The sequence below is a fragment of the Callospermophilus lateralis genome, chromosome 1, assembly GCF_048772815.1.
Source record: "Callospermophilus lateralis isolate mCalLat2 chromosome 1, mCalLat2.hap1, whole genome shotgun sequence".
NCBI classification, from domain to species: domain Eukaryota; kingdom Metazoa; phylum Chordata; class Mammalia; order Rodentia; family Sciuridae; genus Callospermophilus; species Callospermophilus lateralis.
Window position 1 is genome coordinate 115,900,938 of NC_135305.1, and position 17,897 is coordinate 115,918,834.

The following is a 17,897-nucleotide window of genomic DNA, read 5'->3' on the forward strand; positions in this document are numbered from 1 at the left end:
TGGTCAGAGGCCCTGGCCGCCCCCTGCGCTCTGTGTGGCTCTGAGGGAGAAGCCAGGGCTGTGCCAACTGGGCCCTGGTGGCCAAGGGGGCCAGGCCTGGGGGCACCGAGGGTCACTCTGCGGGGGTGAGGTGGGCGGTCTGCCCCTGAGAGTGGCAGGACGAGGCCTCTGTCCCCGTCCTAGTCCCCGGCCAGTCCTTCCTGTCCCCAGTCTCTTCCACAGACCCTGGAGAAATTTGCCTGAAAACAGCTCTCAGGCCAGGGGCTGCCCAGGCCATGTCACAGCCCCTCGCCCCACCAAGACCCCTTTGCTGCTGGTGGCCCACCCCACACGGCACCCCGCAGCACCATCGCAGGCCACGGCTGGCACCACTCTCCTTCCCTGACTCGCCACTCGGCTTCCCTCGGCCTGACCTCTGCCCCACAGACCGCGGCTCCCCGTGAGGAAGGGCCTTCTGTCTACAGGCCTCACCAGGGTCGGGCCTTAGCGTCCCCATCACCTGCCCTCCTCGTCCTCCACAGGGGAGCCTGCTGTCCCTGGCAGGTCTCCCTAGGGGACACTTCTGTCCACCCTGAGACTGAGCGCCATCCCTGGGGGGCAGTCAGTCGTCCAAAAGGCCCCCCGAAGCTTTTCTGAGTGTGGAGCAGTGAGATGCCAGGGCTCAGGCCACCCTGGGGCAGGCCGCAGCGCACTCATGGCAGCCAGAAGGGCACAGTGCAGCTGAGCCCTGCCTGCCCCAGGGCTGGAGGGAGCATGGGGTAGCTGGAAGAAGGGAGGGGCCGGCGGGCCTGACTGTGGCCACCCCACCCTCAAAGACAAAGCTGAGGAAGGAGAGGACCCCTGAGTCTCGCCTGAAGGCCCCAGGGCACATGGGCAGCTGAGGCCCAGCCTGAGCAGAAGGCTCCAGGTGTGGAGGGCAGTTCTGCCACCTAGGAAAGGCGGGCTGGAAGAGGGAACCAGGACAGAGGGACTTTGGGGGTGACAGGCACTTGAGAAGGGACCTGGGATGAGGAACTGAGAGCCTCTGTGCAGCTTCCAGACACAGCTGGCGCCAGTGGAGATGCCTTCCCAGCACCCTCGGGGAACACGGCCCATCTGCCTGCAGCAGGTGCCCCTGGGTGCCTTGGGCCACCACACACTTTGTCACACCCCATTCCTGCTGGCCTCAGGCAGACCCTCAGCTGGAGAAAGGTGCATGACCCGTCCATCATGAGATGGTCCAAGAGCGCCCAGCCAGGGCACACGGGGTGTGCGACTCCTGCCCAGGCCCTCCATGGGACAAGGAATGTACATGGCCAAGGGGACCTGCACACCTGGAATGCAGCCCTGCGGAGAATCCCCGGGGTGCTCCCTGGATGGAGTCTGGATGGAGTCACAGAGCATGGGGCTCCTGAACTGCACGGGGACCCTGGGGCCTCTGCATGCTCCAGGTGCAGGAAGGGTGGACATGGAGAAGCTGTGTGGCCCTGCCACTCAAGCCACAGGCCGGCCCGGGCTAGCCTTGCTGGCACCGAGCTCTAAGGGGGTTGTGAGTGCTAAATGGGACACGTTTCATGTCATTGTATCTTGACTTAAAACCTTTAAAACGTGTAGTTGATGACACTTCCGCTCACGCTCACTGGGGCCCTGCAGATTCTGGGGCAGACAGAGGCGTGATCAGGAGCCTTCCGTGTGGGTGTCAGAGGGGCCAGTGGCATCCAACTGTGAAACAGTGACATCTGGGAGCTACCACAGCCCTACTGTGTGCCAGGTGCTTACATTGTCTCAATCTTTGTAATGACCTTGAAACACTGGCTTCATCACCACCCTCTAGAGGGGGAAACTGAGCTCAGGGAGCCAAAGTGACTTGCCCGAAGCCACAGGGAAATAGTGGGGTGCGGGTCACTGCTCTCCACTGCCCTCTACCAGGGTCTTGGCAAGGACTGCTGCAGCAGTCCTGGGGCCCTGCATGGTGCCACCGGCCCACCTCCCAGCTGTGGCTGGCGACTGGCTCCGGGTGCCGGTGCCCTTACCAGGTGCAGCAGCACTCGCAGGGCATCCCGTGCGCGCTCTGGGTGCTGCAGGATCTCCGTGAGGGCCTGGCCGACGAGCGAGGAGGGGCTGTTGAGCTTGACGTCGCTCCCGATGAGCAGGAACCCTGTGGAGAGCGTGGGGAACCTCAGCAGGGCCCCCGGAGACCCGCCCAGTCTGGGTCCCGTGGCCAGCCCGGCACACAGCTGGCCCTCGCAGGACATTCAGCCAGCACCCCGACCCTGTCCTTTCTAGATCACATGCTTCCAGCCTTTCAGGAGGCGGGGCCTGCCGATCTGCACTGAGCAGAGCAGGGTGGGCACCTCCCAGGAGTGACTGGCCTTGCTTTCCCTGAGATCCTTCTGCATCTTTTGTCCTAGCATTTGTGGGGGGACCTGGGGGTGGGAGGCACCTTCCCACTCTAAAAGTGGCCAGGAAGCACCATTTGCTGTCCAAGGAGCACGTGAGCTACATCCCTCCTGAGCCCCAGGCTCCTCAGCACCAAGGAGAAGCTTCAGGACGGGCCTGCCCCAGGCCAGGCGGGCAAGGGCTTTCCAGGAGAGGGAGCCGTTTTAAAGTTAGCAAGGCAGTGTCACCAAAAGTCCCTGCCCTCAGAGCAGTGGCCACTTCTACCAACAAAGCTAAAGAGAGACCCTCTTCTAAAACGTCACATCCATATGCACATGAGGACCAACAGGAGCAGGGACCCCTTTCCAGAATGGCCAAGCAGAGCCAGGCTCCCACAGAGCCTGGGAGCGTCTTCTATGGGACCCTGCAGGGTCCAGATCCCCTTCCACCTGCCAAGAGCACAGATAAAACAGGACATGGGCTGAGAATAGTGAGGGACCCACTGGGTCACCTGCTTCCTGCATCTCCTGGGGGCAGCGGTTCAGCAACATGCCACTCTGGGTGGTGATGGGTGAGGGGCCGGAAGCAGGCAGTGGGCCTCCGACCAGCCTCAGCCACGGGAGGACACAGGCAATAGTTTTTTTGTTTTTTGTTTTGTTTTTGAAAAATGCTACAGATGTGCTTTTTGTGACATGAAAGTGTTTCCCCTCCCCCCCACACAGCCTGTCCTCCTGACACCAGCACTTGGCGTGGGCAGCACAGTCTATGTACCCAGTGGGCACTAGGGGTGGCCACCACAGCCAACGTTACTTGCTGGCTGGGCCTGGCAACGTGGTGTCTCCCCTTCGGGGCTGGCCCTCCTTTGGGAACATTGGCAGTGACATTAGCAGTCTCAGGCCATGCCACCTGGATTTTTGTCACGAGGGAGAGTGAGGGAAGCCATGTTGTCTCCAACTTTAAATGTGCGCAGGGGCCGGCTTTTGCTAAAGCGATGAAATGTAAATACTTGAGAATAGGATTCCGGCCAGTCCCCCACCACTGGGCCTGCTGCTCAGCGCCAAAGCACCCTGGGGCAGCAGGATGAGCTCCAGGGGTGCGAGATGGGGACAGCCCGGGGCTAGCCCTGCACTTAGTCCCGGACTGGAGAGGGGGGTCTCGGGCATGCCGGGGCTTCTGGTGACGCTGTGGCTCATGAACACAGGCTGCTGCAGGGACAACAGCTCTGCCCACGGGCAGCCCACCCCACCCCTCCTGTGGCCAGGTCACAGGTCAGCCACCCCCTCACTCCCAAGCCCCCTCAGCGCCATGCCGAGGGTCTCCCAGCACAGGCAGTGCCTCGCACTGGGCAGGGCAACCAGGCCTGAGTCCCCCTCCAGCTGTGGGCAGGGTGGGGCCGCAGCACCACCCCATCCACCTGCAGTTGGCACAAAGGACACCGGGCTTCAGAGAGGGCTGTATCCTGTCTCAGGTGACAGCAGGTGTGTGACCAGAAGGCCAAATCAAGGGTCTTTCCCATTGGCTGGGGGTTTCAAGGTGGCAACATGGGTCATCTGGGCACAGCGAGGCCATCTGGTGGCAAACATCTGTCCCTGATCCAAAAGACAGTGCCCAGGAGGGGACACTCCTGGCCAGGGCGAGGACCAGGGTGAGGGTCTCGGCAGGAAGGCACCCCCCCGCCCCCCATGCCCACCTGCACCTCGAGGCACCATGAGGCCCCCCGAGACCACCCACCTGCCCAGTTGGAGGGGTGCGCGAAGGCCTTGCTGCTCTGCACGGCCTTCATGGCCTCCCCCAGGGCGGCGCTGGCCTTGAGCCCGTTGAGCAGCGACGAGTAGAAGGCATGGACGAACATCTTGGAAGCGGCCACGGGCACCGGCCACAGAGCCACTAGCACACACTGCGCGCCGGCGGCCAGGAAGGCCCGCGTCAGCGCCACCACGCCGTCGGCCGTGACCCTGCCGCTGGCCTCCTGCGAAGAGCCGAGCACCACCAGCTTCACCGGCAGCCGCAGGTCCAGCAGGTCGGCGGCTGTGAGCAGCAGCTCCCGCAGGGGCGGGCAGTCCGAGATGCTCTCCCCATCGCTGGCGTCATCCTGCACCCGCAGGGACTCGGGGATCGTGTAGGGGTGGCCGAAGGAGCTCTTGCTGCCTGCAGGGTTGCCGTCCATGCTGGGAGTAAGGACCAGGGCTGACAGTTTCCATGAGATGTGGGTGGCAAAGTGGACGCACTCGGCCTGGGTCAGGGCGCTCATGACCCGCTCCTTGGTGGCCACGCTGCCCACCAGGGGCTGGCAGCCCAGCAGCTCAGACACCATGTGCGCTTCCTCCTCGGCCGATGGCATGGGCCCCCACAGCCACCTGTCCATCACTGCTGACGGGAGCTTGGGGTTGCCGATGACAGCTGCCATGGACGCCGAGCTGGGGTATGCAGGTGGGGTCTTCCTCAGGTGGGACTAAGAGGGGAGGGGACACAGCAGAACACGTCAGAGTAAGCAGCGGGCATCTTGGGAGGACCCGGGTCCCCGATGACCTTCCCTGATTTTCCCACATCTCAGCACAGGTGCCTGGCCGCCAGGGATCGCCTGTCCTACAGTCCCGAGGTCAGGCCTGGGCAGGGGAGGGACACCACTGTCTGCCAGGTGAAGGGCGGCCAGCCTGCCATGGCTCACGCCCAGCTGCCCTAGAGGAGCTCCTGAAGTGGGGGGAGGCTTTGGGAAGTGACCTTTCTTAGGCTGCCAGTCAATCTGGGGACACAAGCCCACATCAAGTCCTTCAGAAGCTCTGTGTTGGAGAGTTTCACTCCGTCACCTTCCAGGACAGAAACATCCCAAGATAGAAAACCAGCCCGGAGCCCCACAGTGTGACCTCCCACCAGGGCAACTTTGGATGCTCTTGAAGGAAACGTAAAGGCATCATGTTATTTCACAACGCCTGCCTCTGCTTGGGCCTCGGTCCACTGTGGGCGAGGGAGACAGTGGCCCTCAGAAGACTGTCCCCTCCATGCCTCTGGATAAATGGACACAGCGAGCTCACTGCTGCCCCCAATCAAAGCTCTGAAGGCTGCACTGACACCTGGAGGGCTCCAGCGGCAGCAGCGCCTGGGAGGCCAGCTCACTCGTCACTGGGGTCCACCCGGTCAATAACAGGGTCAGAGGCTCACAGGAACCTGTCATTCACTTTGGGCTGGCTGTTCCCGTGAGGAGCACAGGATCCAGCAACTAGGACAGTCAGAGTCCAGGGCTGCAGGCATGCGCAGCAGACACCGACCCCACATGAACAGGCCAGTGACCCAGCGGTCAACCAAGGCCCAGAAGAGTCCCAGGGCCAAGGTTCCCAAGGCCAGCCTCCTTCTTGCCCCTGCAGAGCCACCTGTGAGGTTACCTTGGCGTGCGGGCCGAGCGACCGGATGGCAGGCACAGCGATGAGGGCGAAGCGCTCGTACAGGTACTCGTTGGAGGAGCTGCCCTTGAGCAGGGCGAAGGGGATGAGGTAGAGCTCCCCCTCCAGGACCAGGACCAGCTGCCGGTGCCGGCCCACGGGGCCGCTGGAGTGCATCAGGCCCTGTGGAGAAGCACGGCAGGTTGACCGGCTGCTGCCAGGGCCCACACACCAAGGCCAGCTGGGCCACCGGCCAGGTGCGAGAGCCACGGGCAGGTCCGAGGGCTGCGGGCCTGAGGGGGGCTCACTCTGGGACCGGCTGGGTGGTCTGATGGGTTCTGACCACCCGGCAGGGCTAGAGGACTTGAAGTCCACGGGTGACCTGGGGCATCAGGGAGGCTAGGGTGCCAGTCATGAGTGGGGCCGGCCCTCAAAGACCCCGGGAGACTCCAGAAGCTCCAGATGTTTCTACTGAGGTGAGGAATGAAGGCAAAGAGCGCTATCCAGGAGGGGTCCCCAGAGTCGTGTCACCTGGATCCCAAGAGCTGGAGGAATGACTCCTCTCAAAACAGGCAGCGGGACCCAGGGGGCTGTTTTCCATTTTGATGAGTAAGAGGCTCAAAGTTCAGCTCCGGGGACGAGGATGACATCTCCCACCTGAGGCGGGCAAGGAGGGGCTCCCAGAACTGGTGACTTTTGAGGTCTCTGTGCACCTCCTCTGCAGGGCCTGGGTCTGGACTCTGGAGGCACTCTGCCTTCTGGGGACATCAGGAGATCTAGACGGCACTGGTATGACACTGTCCCTCCTGAGAGGTGCAGCAGGAGTATATGAGGGAGGGGTGCCCATGTCATGCAGACAGACGACCCCCTTCTCTCTAGGCACATTTCATTCCAAAGGGCTAATGACTGAGACTGAGGCCCGGGGCCCTCGGAGGAGGCGAGGTGCAACTCTGACACGGGCCCAACTCAGGCTGTGGGCGGATGGAGCAGAGGCCGCTGCTGCAGGGGGAGCCCAGGTCTGTGTCGCGCTGCGGGCAAGGCTCCTCTGTGGGAGGCAGTCGCCAGGCCCCCGCCCCCATCTGCCAGGCGGGAATGATGTGTGCCCCGAGGAAGCACGCCAGCTCGCCTGGCCCGTCTGCCATGCTGCCCCGGGCACTTGGCTGAGGGTGGCAGAGGCACTCGGCTAACCCAAAGTGACACATGCCTGGCGGGACAGTCAAGCCCTACAAAGCCCCGTGACTTTTTTTTTTTTTTTTAAATTCTAGCTGCATTGAAAGAAAGTAGAAATTAAAACCATCAGGCCAATTTGCTGCTCGTCTGCTTTATGAGCCGACCCCCAGGAACACGGGGTGAGTCTCTATGTGACCCAGGAACAGGGGAGCGGGCTGCCCGGCCACCCAGTGCTGCCCGTGATGAGCATGGGTTTCCGCACAGGGGCAAGCAGTGGGCACCTGGGCCTGCCCCTCCCCAGCCTGAGGACCACGCCTGAGGCCCAGGCTCCTGCAGGAGACCGTGGCCCTGGGGCACCTCTGTGGGACTGCGCAGGTGGACTGGCAGCTGGGCCTTGGGGGCCGTGCTGACAGCGCCCTGACCTTGGCTCTGCAGTCAGCGGTTGTCACAATGACAGACCCTTGCCACTCAGCGAGAACTGAGCAGCCTGAGGTACAGTCATCATGGGGCCCGTGCCACCTGCCACCTGCAAAACTGGCCCACCCTGTTCCATGGACACAGGGCGTGGTGACAGGATGCAGCCCCGGCCTGCAGGTCCTCCTGGGCTCCTGCTGCTCAGGCCCAAGCCCCAGGAAGCTCTATTTGGTATATCCCACAGGCCACTGAACGTCCCTGGGGCTGTTCCACAGCTCTTGGGGGCAAGTTCCGGGTCGTGACAGCACCAGTCCATGTGAACCAAAGGCCAGTGGAGGAGCTGGGTAGGGGATGAGGCATAACTGCCTTCCCTCAGCTCTGGATGGCCTGTCCTGAGCCGACTGGGCTCTTAGGGAAGCCGGGCATCCATTACAGAGGACGCCCCGAGGCCGACCGTAGCAGAACCCAGGGCCACCTGGGCCTCAGAGGTAGTGACGGCATGGGCACCTTGCAGGCCCCACCCAGGAGACCGCCTTGCACCAGAGGGCTGGGAAGGCCTGGCCTGAGCCATGAGAGGGAGAGGGAGGAAGACGTGGGGCAGACAGCCGAGGGCCCTGCAGGTTGGGCAGAAGGTGGGCTGAGGCCAGCTGCCTGTCCTCAAGTTGGTCTGTGTCACAGCAGAGGGCCACCCAGTGATTCAGAGCAGGGCAGATGTGCCGAGGAACAGGAACAGGGGGACTTGCCAGGACACGGTGAAGAGTGACCTTAGGAACAAGAAGGGAGGAGCCTGCAGATGGGGAACTCCCTGGGCCTCACGCACATCTGCAGCGGGAGGCCATGGGGAGGCCGCGGGGCCCTGGCGACCTTCTGAGCCCCACCAGTGCCCACAGCCTGCCCTCTACTGAAGGACCAGCTGTGACCCGAGGTGGATCTGAAAGGGAGGAGCCTCGGGGTCTCCACCCACCATACACCATCCAGCGGAGGCCAGGGAGAGCGTTGCAGAACCCCCGTCCTGCATGGGCCCTGCCAGCCCAGGGGAGGCACCTGCTGCCTGCTGAGTCTTGGGTTTGAGAGACAGAATGGCGCAGGTGACAGCCTTCCCCAGCCACCGACAGAGTCCAGCAAACCCCATCAGGACGGGTCTCCTGAGCGGCCGGTTTGTTGTTCTTTGGAGAAGAAATGCGAGGAGGCCAGGGGTGCTGGCCTGTCTGTTCCTGAGACGCTGCCTTGGCGTGCCCCTGGAGGCTGCGACCCTGGCGGTCAAAATGTGAGGCCAGGCAGTGGACACTGCTGAGCCCTGTGTGCCTGGCCTGGGGACAGAACAGGAACAGGCAGCAAGCCCCCGGGGAACTTTGCACACAGCTCTGGGCTCACTAGGCGCAGCAGTGACAGGGACAGCCTTGGGGAGAGCTGATCCTTGGGCTGGCAGGGGGTAGGCGCCCTGGAGGTGGCTCTGGGTAGGACTTCAGAGTCCAAGTCCCATCAGATCTACTCTGGGCCAGGCCACACCTGCTCAGGTCCAGGGCACTGGGTGCTGAGCGGTGCCAGGAGGGGGCGCGGAGGGGTGCTGGGAGGAGACACTATGGTCCTGGGGCAGGTGGCCGTGAGGACTTCTGGCAATGCCCACCACAAGGTCACCCTTTGCTGCCTCATAGTCTTGGCCTGGTGATAAAAACCAGAGTGCCACCAAGCTGCATACCCTGAGGGCCTCCCGCCCTGTAGGCCCCAGGCTCCCATGGCGCACCTTGCCTGTGGCACCTGCTGGCCAAGCGGCTTGGCCCCGCATCGAGCGTCTCTGAGTCCTGGGGGCTGACCACACCTTCTCCATGTTGCCCTCTCGGGTCTGCTCCCAAGACTCGTATCTGAGGTCCCCCTTGCTGACCCTTGCTTGGCCTGCCACTGTGCTGCCTGTCTCCTGACTGTCCCCAGCAGGATGGACAGCCACGCCAGCCCACCAGGGAGCCAGGCGGAGGGTCCTAATCTCCTTTTAATTCTTAGGAGACCCCTACTCCCTTTCTTTCCCTTTTCCTCTCTAGCTTCTGTACATGAGAAAACCCAAGACCCCTGACCTTATGTTGACTTATTTCACTTAACACGGTGGCCTCTAGTTCCATCCATTTCCCTGCAAATGACATGATTCGTTTTTCTTTATGGCTGAGCAGAACTCCACTGTGGGTTTGCACCACATTTTACTTGTCCACTCCTCCTCCGATGGACACCAGGCTGGTTCCACAGGCTGGCCTGCTGTGAACTGGGCTGCTATCAACCTGGGAATGTCTGTGTCATTCGAGTAACACCAGGGGTGGTGGCCGTGGTCACTTTGCAGTACAGCGTGTCCTTGCTCCCCAGCATTCATGTTCATGAGGCTAAAACACATAAGTGGCTTCTGTGGAGCACCCAGGTCCAAACTTAAACCCAGCAACCAGGAAAGAGCTGTCCCCTCATGTTTACGTCTCCACCACCACCGTCCACACTATTTCCTGAATCGGCACCATGAAGTCCTGAAGCCAGGATCCCAATCCCGAGCTTCTCCAGGAGACCCCTAGGAGCCCTGGGTATCTGAGTGGTGACTTCTGACCCACGACGTCTTCCTCACGACACGTGATGACCAGAGGTCCTGAGCTCTTCTGAAGGCAAATGTTAGGTTGCCCGTGTCCTGATTTCTGCCTAAGAAACAGGTGCACTCCCTGCACACCGAGGCTCAACGGATTCACAGGTGCCCTCCTGTTTACGGGAGGACATGAGCCCGGGCCAGAGGAATGAAAGCCCTGATCACCAAGGGGCAGGGAAAGGCTAGCCGGTCCTGGCTGTGGCCTGATTAGGCCAGCTGTCGTGGACTCCCACATCTCCCCAGAATCCCCAGGGGAAGGGGCTGCGGGGAGTCTGGACACAGAAGTGCAGGTGTCTGGGAGCTCCAGCCGACTCTCGTGTGTGTCCAAGTGAGCTGACCAAGCAGAACTGTTGACAGTAGAGAAGTCTTTTCTGAAAGCTTCCGAGAAACCTTGCCATGGTGGATGCGTCTGGTTCAGCAAACGGCACACACCTACTGGAAATAACCCTAGAGCTTCCCGGCACTGGGGGGCTGTGGCCGTGGGCTCGCAGCAGGGGGAAGCTCAGCGGGTTCCACTGTAACCCTTGGCCAACCCCGCAGCCACTGGCTGACCTGGAGGACCGGGAGGACCAAGGGGCTGGAGTTAGAGGGACATGGCCAAAGAATGGCCAGAGGGAGCAGGCGTGGCTGCCTGACCCCAGCTTCTAACCACAACCAATCAGCATGGAGGCAGCAGCCGATCCTCAAGAGCCCCGGTGATGGGGACCTCAGTAATGGCCCTGTGGGGCAAGAGGGCTGGGCCTGCCCCCACCCCGGGCGCTCCTGCGGGGTTCCAACCACAGACAGCTTGCGGATAATCGCCTCCATTTTTCCTCCTCCTAATCAGTCGTGGAAACGCTGGCTCCTTGGTGACGTCTGCCCTCATTTGCATATTCCCACAGATGTCTCAATCAGAAATCACTTAGACAGCCGGCAGGGCTGCCAGTCCCCAGGGCCTCGTGTTCCATGGCAGACTCAAATCTGGGTCTGTTTCTACGGGCAAAGTTTCCCTGGTACCTCCAGGTTCCAGGCCACTGGGAGACAGGCACCCAGTGTTCAGGCTCGCTTCCGCTGCGAGTGTCCAGGGTCCGCTCTTTATTGCGCTACTTGATTTTGCAAGGGGCACATTGCAAGACACCAAGGGACTCCTTCCTTGGAGTGATCGTGGCCAGGACCCAGGCCAAGCCAAGCGGTCTTCACTGCAGAGGGCTTGTGCTCCCAGGCAGGAGGCCCCAGGCAACGTCTCCAAATCCCAGCGTGCAAGAAGGCAGTCCCCAGTCTAACTGGCCTTCACTGGAGCCGGCAGCCATGGAGCCCCGCCTGGAGCAGCTGAGCTGCCACTTCTCTTTCTGACCATGGTCTCTTGTCTCGCGCTCCCCAACCCACACCTTGAGTTTTTGAGATTTCACAAACAGGAACAAATTTAAACATAGGGAAATAGGACAAGGGTGACAGAGTCTATAGCTGGAACAAGTTCCAACTCCAACTTCCTGAAGGGTGTCTAAGGCTGGGCTTTTGAGGAGTGACCTGGCCAAACCCCGGGAATTCCTGACTGTAAACCTGGCCTTGACGATTTCAGCATCTGACCTTGCAGGAGGCGGTGTTCGTGACCAGGAGGGTGGCCTGGTGCACAAGTGGACTAGCAGTTTCACTTGGCCCAACCGGGTGCTTTGTCACACACGCTGCTGGAGGGGTCTGGGGAGAGCCCAAGTCACCTCTAAAATACGCTGTCAGCATTTGGGTCGTGGGGACAGGACGGCTCCCTTCCGTCTTTCACAAGGCCCAGTGACCATCCTTCACTCTAATTTGATTAAAAAATATCACTGTAGACACACAATCCCAGTCCCGCTACCACCAGATACTCGGGACTTTTCCTCTGGTGGCATTTCCCCGTTGGGCATCAGACGGGCTTTGACTTAATGTCTGGTGATGGCTCACGAGCAGCTGTGACAGGCCCCTCTGAGTAAGTGGACACGCTCACCCCGTCCTGACAGCAAAGGACAGCGCAGTCCTAGGAAAGAGCCCAGACGCCGCTTCCCTTGAGCCAAATGAAATCAAAGGCCAGTGCAGGGCCTAGGGTAAGGGATTATTCTGTTCCACTTTCCATACTGCCTGACCCAGTCCCTCAGCCACAGGACTGCGGCGACACAAAGGCGGTTGTTGGAATAATTATACGCCCCATGTGAAGAGGCTAATCGCTTCAGTCTTGAAGTGTCAGTGATTCATGATCTTGGACTTTCAGGTCTCATTTGCAGCCTCACTGAAAACGGGGACAAGGGTCTGGCTGTCAGGCGCCCACAGCGCCAGGCTCCGGGAGCCAGCTGGCGGTGCCGCGTCGCCCTCTCGTGGCCCTGAGAGTCCCATGGGCTGCATGCAGGAGAAGGGATCCAGCCCAGTGGGGAGGAGAGGTGGCCCCCAAGACGAAGGGTCCCCCACCCACTCCGCACTGGCCACACTGTCTGCTCTGGTGTGGGACAGCACGCTCTTGACATGGCCAGTAAATATTTATAGAACGAATGAGTGAAACAGGGAGGAGAGAAATCCTAACTAGATTCTAGCTTCTCAGGGAAACGTTTTTACTGAAACACGTGCATGGTTTTATTTTTAAGTTTTAAAATTCATTCATCTGTTTTATTTATTTATTTATTTATTTTGGGGGGGGTACCAGGGATTGAACCCAGGGGTACTTAACCACCAAGCCACATCCCCAGCCATTTTTATTTGTTATTTAGAGACAGGGTCTCACTGAGTAGCTCAGAGCCTCGCTAGGCACATGCCACCGCTCCCAGCTGTTCACCTATTTTGAGACAGGGCCCAGGCCACACTCCTGGCTCAGCTGGTTCCCACTCAGTCCCCCAGGTTGCTGGGACCGCAGGTGCACCCCATGCCCTGTGGCAGCGGATGGTCTCTGTTGGCTCTTGCTCTGATCCTTGGATCTAAGGTTTCGCTCTCCTTTGACGCAGTCAGACTCCCTCGCTGTGCTTCACAAGAAGGGGATATTTTAAATGCCAGAACTGGGGACCTTGAGATGAGGTGGTCAGCTGTGGTGGACACACCAGTGCTGCTGGCGGCTGGCAGGGCCTCTCCTCTCCCATTCTGACCGCTGCTCTAACTTGTTCAGGTCAACATGCAGGCACGTCGCTCAGCCGCGATCCTACCCTGAAACAGCCCCAAACCTGGCAGCGTCCCGTTGGGGGCAGACACCCCCAGATCCAGAAGTGCCTCAGAGCTGGCCTGCCTTCTGCCTCACACCTTGAGCCCAGGGTCGCACGAGCGGCTGTGGGAAGGAGGGCAGCAGATTCCTCCCCTGATCTTCTGCTTTCTGTGCCAACCTAGACCAAAGGCACCTCGGACCACGCACCACCCACTAACTACTGAGCGTGCTGGGGAAAGAGATGAGGGACAGTCCTTGCCTCAGGGGAGCGTGGGGTAGGTGGCAAGACGGAGGGTGAGACGAGGCACGAAGAGCTCATGGGAGTCCTGGGTCTGGTCAGCGGCCAGGAGCCACCAGACTTCCTGGTATGCAGGGCCCGGTGGGAGGGGTGGGGCTCAAGGAAGGTGGAGAAGATGCCAGAAGGCTTCAGAGAGGCCACACTGGTGCTGGCCAGGAGAGGGGCCGGCTCCAGATGCCCCGCACTGCCCAGGGCAGAGGTGACAGTCACAGCCAGCTCCCTCTTTGCCCTCTGCTCCCGACCACCAACCCACCATCAACAGAGCAGTAATGTGGGGACCTGGGTGAGCGAGGCAGAGGGTCAACCCCCTGAGGAGCCAGCGGGAGGGCACTGCGGACTCAGGGAGAGCTGGAGGGGAGGCTGGAGGAAAGTCACCAAGGTGGTTTGTGTGACAGTTGGTGGCAGGAAAGAAACCCTGAAAGGCAGCTCAGGTTTCAGTGTCTCTTTCTCCCTCTGAGGTGTGGCATGAGTCAGGGGGAGTGACTGCCAGCTAGGGTGCCCCTGGCAGCTGTGGCCACCCTGTGGGGGGACCCTAGGGGGAGGGCAGCATCGGGGGAGGGGTGCTGCTGTGGGGGGCTGCATGGAGGCAGTGGCGCAGGAAGGCTGGAGGGCCCGGCAGCAGCTCAGCTTAAGAGGTGCCTGGGCACAGTGGCCACCCACCAGGCCTGGGCAGGGCCTCTCCTCTCCCCGTTATAGACACAGTGGCCACCTCTTATCAGGCATCTGCTATCTCTGCCTACATGCTCACACAGGCCCAGGCCCATCCAGTGGCTCAAGAAGCTGAGGCAGGAGGATGGCAAGTTCAAAGCCAGCCTCAGCAGAAGTGAGGCCCCAAGCAGCTCAGTGAGAACCTGTCTCTAAATAAAATACAGAATACGGCTGGGGATGGGCTCAGTGGTTATACGCCCCTGGATTCCATCCCCAGTTCCAAAAAGAAGAAGAGGTGATTTCCTCAGGAGGCTGCAGGCCTCTGTCAGCCGGCTGGAGCAGGAGACGAGCTCTGGGAGCAGAGCCAGGGCCTGAGCCCAGATCCCCACGCTGCAGCTCGGGGCCTGGGCACTGGCCAGCCACCCACAAGCCTGCGCGTCCCCAAGGCCCCAGTGCCGCGGGAAGCTGGACGTGGACAACGCGTGCGCTGGTTGCCTCCGAAGCTGTTTTTCTGTCTTGGGGGCTACTCGGGGGCACTGGCCAGGAAATGATGTGTCCTGACGCCGAGGAGCCTCTGTCCCCGGGAGGCACTTACCCCTTCCATGGGCGCGATGAGCAGGTCGTAGAGGGCGCGCAGCGGGGGCTTGGAGAAGGAGCTCTGCCTCCTGGGGAGAGAGGAGGTCCCGTCCTTGATGGGCGACACGGTGCTACTGAACAGGCTCGTCATGCTCTGGCAGCTCCTGGGGAGAGGATGGAGATGCATGGGGTTGGGCCAGGGTGGGCTCCCTGCCCTCCTGAGCCGAGGCGGCACGCAGTACCCGCCTCATCCCTCCCGGCCTGGTCCCCTGCTGTCCCTCCCAGGTACCTCTCACACAACAGCCAGCACGGGCAGAAGCCGCTAGCGAGCAGCTGTACTTGGGGCCTACGTTTCCATGGAGCCTTTCCACATGATCAAATGTCCCAAAGTGCGGCTCAAAGGACTTAATGACATCCTGCGTGGAGCCACAAGGTGAGGCAGATGCAGGGCCCTCAGCAGTGGCCACCACCCGACAAGGAGGACAGCGCCCAGTGCTGATTAGAGCCACAGATAAGAAAAGAGCACGCCAGGGCCACCGAGGCGCGGAGCAGCCACTGGGCACCTGAAGGTCGCGGCCGCGGCCTCGCGGGGCAGGGACACTGTGAGTGCTGACTGTGCCGTGCCTGTGAAGGCTGCAGGGTTTAGGTTTGGTTTTCAATGGTTCTTTCTTCTTCTTGTGAGGGACAGGGGACTGAACCCAGGACATCCGACCATAGAGCCACATCTCAACCCTGTTTTGTATTTTATTTAGAGACAGGGTCTCACTGAATGGGTTAGGGCCTCGCTGTTGCTGAGGCTGGCCTTGAACTCGCCATCCTCCTGCCTCAGCCTCCCCTGCTGGGATGACAGGTGTGCACCATTGTGCCCGGCTGCTTTTCAATTTTCCTTTCTTTCCAGGCAGTTTTGTTAATGCAGAGTCTACTCACCCCATGAACCCCAAATATCCCACCCCAGCACAGGCTGAGGACCTGTCATTTGTCCAGTAAACCTCTCCTGAGTGCCAACTGTCTGCCAGGCACTGTTGGGGTCTGTGGGGAACCTAGAGGGGACAAAATGCATGGGCAAGCATGAGCTGGAAAGAGGCGGGGACGCAGCCACACTTTCCTCTCAGTACCCCTTGTCGGCCCAGACAGTGTGGCCCCAGCACAGCCGTCTGGTGACGGTCTCTGTGACAGCTGGAGAGTCAGGGATCTCTCAACCTCGAGTTTTGCCACATGCTGCAGGGACCTCGAGGGCAGGGATCATGTCTCACACCAGATGTACCATGGGCTTCTGGAAGCGCTGGCTGCTGGCCGTGACAACAACTTGATTGTCACCTAAGAACAAGCCAGAGGGTGGCCTTCTTCCTGGTTCAGGACCTGTGTCATCTAAAACATGCTATAAAAGCTCTGTTTGTGTTTCCCAGAAACGGCTTCCACCCCTGGCGTCCCCACCCTTCTGGGGCCCTCCCCAGGGTCCGCGGGACCTAGTCTGGGGGTGGTGCTGAGCCAAGCTCTGAGCCCCCCAGCTCCCCACCTGCTCCCGAGCAGAGCCGAGCAGCGGGATGTGGAGGCCTGCAGAGCCCACTCACGTCCCCGCACTCAGGAAATGTGTAGTGACAGGCGTCAGAGCCAGTGAAGCAGAGACAGCCCTGGAGTGACACGCAGGCTTGCATAATGCCCCAGGACACACTGCAAAGAGCAGCGCTGCCCTGGGGGGCGACCACCAAACTGCTCTCCAGAGGAGAGGCCCCAGTGTGACATGCGGTGTCTGTCACGCACTGTTCAGTAGGGTGACCATAGCTCTCAGCAGGCGGGAGCACGGCCCTCAGGAACCGCATGGCCGTCAGACTGTGTGGGGTGGCAGGAGGCGTCAGGCCCTCTGCCCTTGCGCCTTGTTTCACACCTCGCTGGGGTCTCTGCACGGGCCTGGCGCTGCCCCACGGCACTCAAGTCTGTGATTCCCCCGGGGACATCCAGGGAGATGCCACATGCCCAGCGATGTGCAGCCCCAAGTCTGCACGGTGACTCTGCACCAAAGGACCCTGATGGAGACAACGCCCAGCCGTGGAGGTCCACCAGCTCCCCTTGGGCTTCAGGAGACCAGGAGGGTCCCAGCTGCACAGGAAGACCCGGGACTCCCTCCTAAACTATCAGAACCAGTGCTCCAGGTGTCTGTCCTGCACAGGACCCGGGCCTAGGGCCCTGGACACCTGCACAGGGCGTTCCAACAGCTGAGCTGCTGAAAGAAGAGTCAGGGTGGGGCTGGAGCCCAAGCTGGCCACCAGCAGGAGAGGACACTTCTCATCCTCTCTCCGCCATGTACCACTCCAACAGGGGCACAGCAGCGCCCAGGCTCAGAGCGCTGACTTCCACTGAGGGCAGACCCAGCTGGGGGCAGCTTTCTGAATAGCACTTTTTGATTTGGGCCATGGGGACAATTTGGGGTCAGCTGCCCAGGGGACAAGATGGAAGAGGTCATTCCAAACAGGGGCAAGAGGGGGAGAGCAGGTGGAAGTGGAGACAGGGTGCCGTGCCGTGCGTGTGGGAGCAGGGCCGCTGCAGGCTGGGCAGCAGCCAGACCGGTGGCCAGGCGGGGCGCTGGCTTCCTGTGGGGAGCCAGGTCCCCCTTCCTCTGCCCACCACTGGGCCGCAGTTCTGCCCGTGGCATGAGCAGAGGGGGCCACCTGCATCCCTCCCTGAGAACTCTCCCCTGGGTCCCCTGCTTGACACCACAGCCACGATCAGGCCCTATGTCACTGTCACTCTGTGCCAACTTCAGTCAGGATGCCAGTCAGATGTCCCTGGCCACGGCTGGCAAACGTGCAGCCGTCCAGGGCACCCGCCTGGTCTGCAGAGGTCTCCTGGGCCCACCTGGCACACGGCATGTTGGCATGTCTCTAGATGGTGCAGACTATCAGGAAGCCCACTTGTGGGTGGCCGGGCACTGCAGCCCCCGGCAGAAACCAGAGCAGAGCCATCCTGCCTGGCACTTGACCTTGTCCTGCTCCTTCCAAGGCCACTGAGCACACCTCTGCCCCAGACGCCACACTAGGTGCTGGCTCTCAGTCTCCTGTCCCGCCCTGTCCTGACCTGGCAGCTTGCTGACCAGCCACATCTGGATCAACAGTTCCTGGGCACAGACCCCGCAGGCCCAGATTGGGTGGGCACACCTAGCCCTGGTCACATGGCCCCTTGTGCTGGTCAGGCAGGCAGATTTGGTCTGATCCAGGAGGGCACCTATCCCTAGAGACCCTTTTCAAAGTAAAAACAAAACCCCAGAAATGGTGAGTTGATGGCTTAAAGAAACCACAAAAGAACCAAATTAACCTG

General features: G+C 61.0%; 1 protein-coding gene across 3 annotated transcripts in view; it reads right to left on the minus strand.

Moving 5' to 3' along the window:
- Ttc28 (tetratricopeptide repeat domain 28) overlaps positions 1-17,897 on the minus strand; it is a 583,480-nt gene that overhangs the window by 10,356 nt on the left and 555,227 nt on the right. For all 3 annotated transcript variants that reach the window (XM_076837226.2, XM_076837217.2, XM_076837237.2), the window contains 4 exons: positions 14,605-14,749; positions 5,739-5,918; positions 4,090-4,810; positions 2,013-2,137 (listed from right to left, as the gene is read on the minus strand). In XM_076837226.2, the coding sequence (XP_076693341.2) occupies positions 2,013-2,137; positions 4,090-4,810; positions 5,739-5,918; positions 14,605-14,749 (1,171 nt within the window). The remainder of the gene's footprint in view (positions 1-2,012; positions 2,138-4,089; positions 4,811-5,738; positions 5,919-14,604; positions 14,750-17,897) is intronic.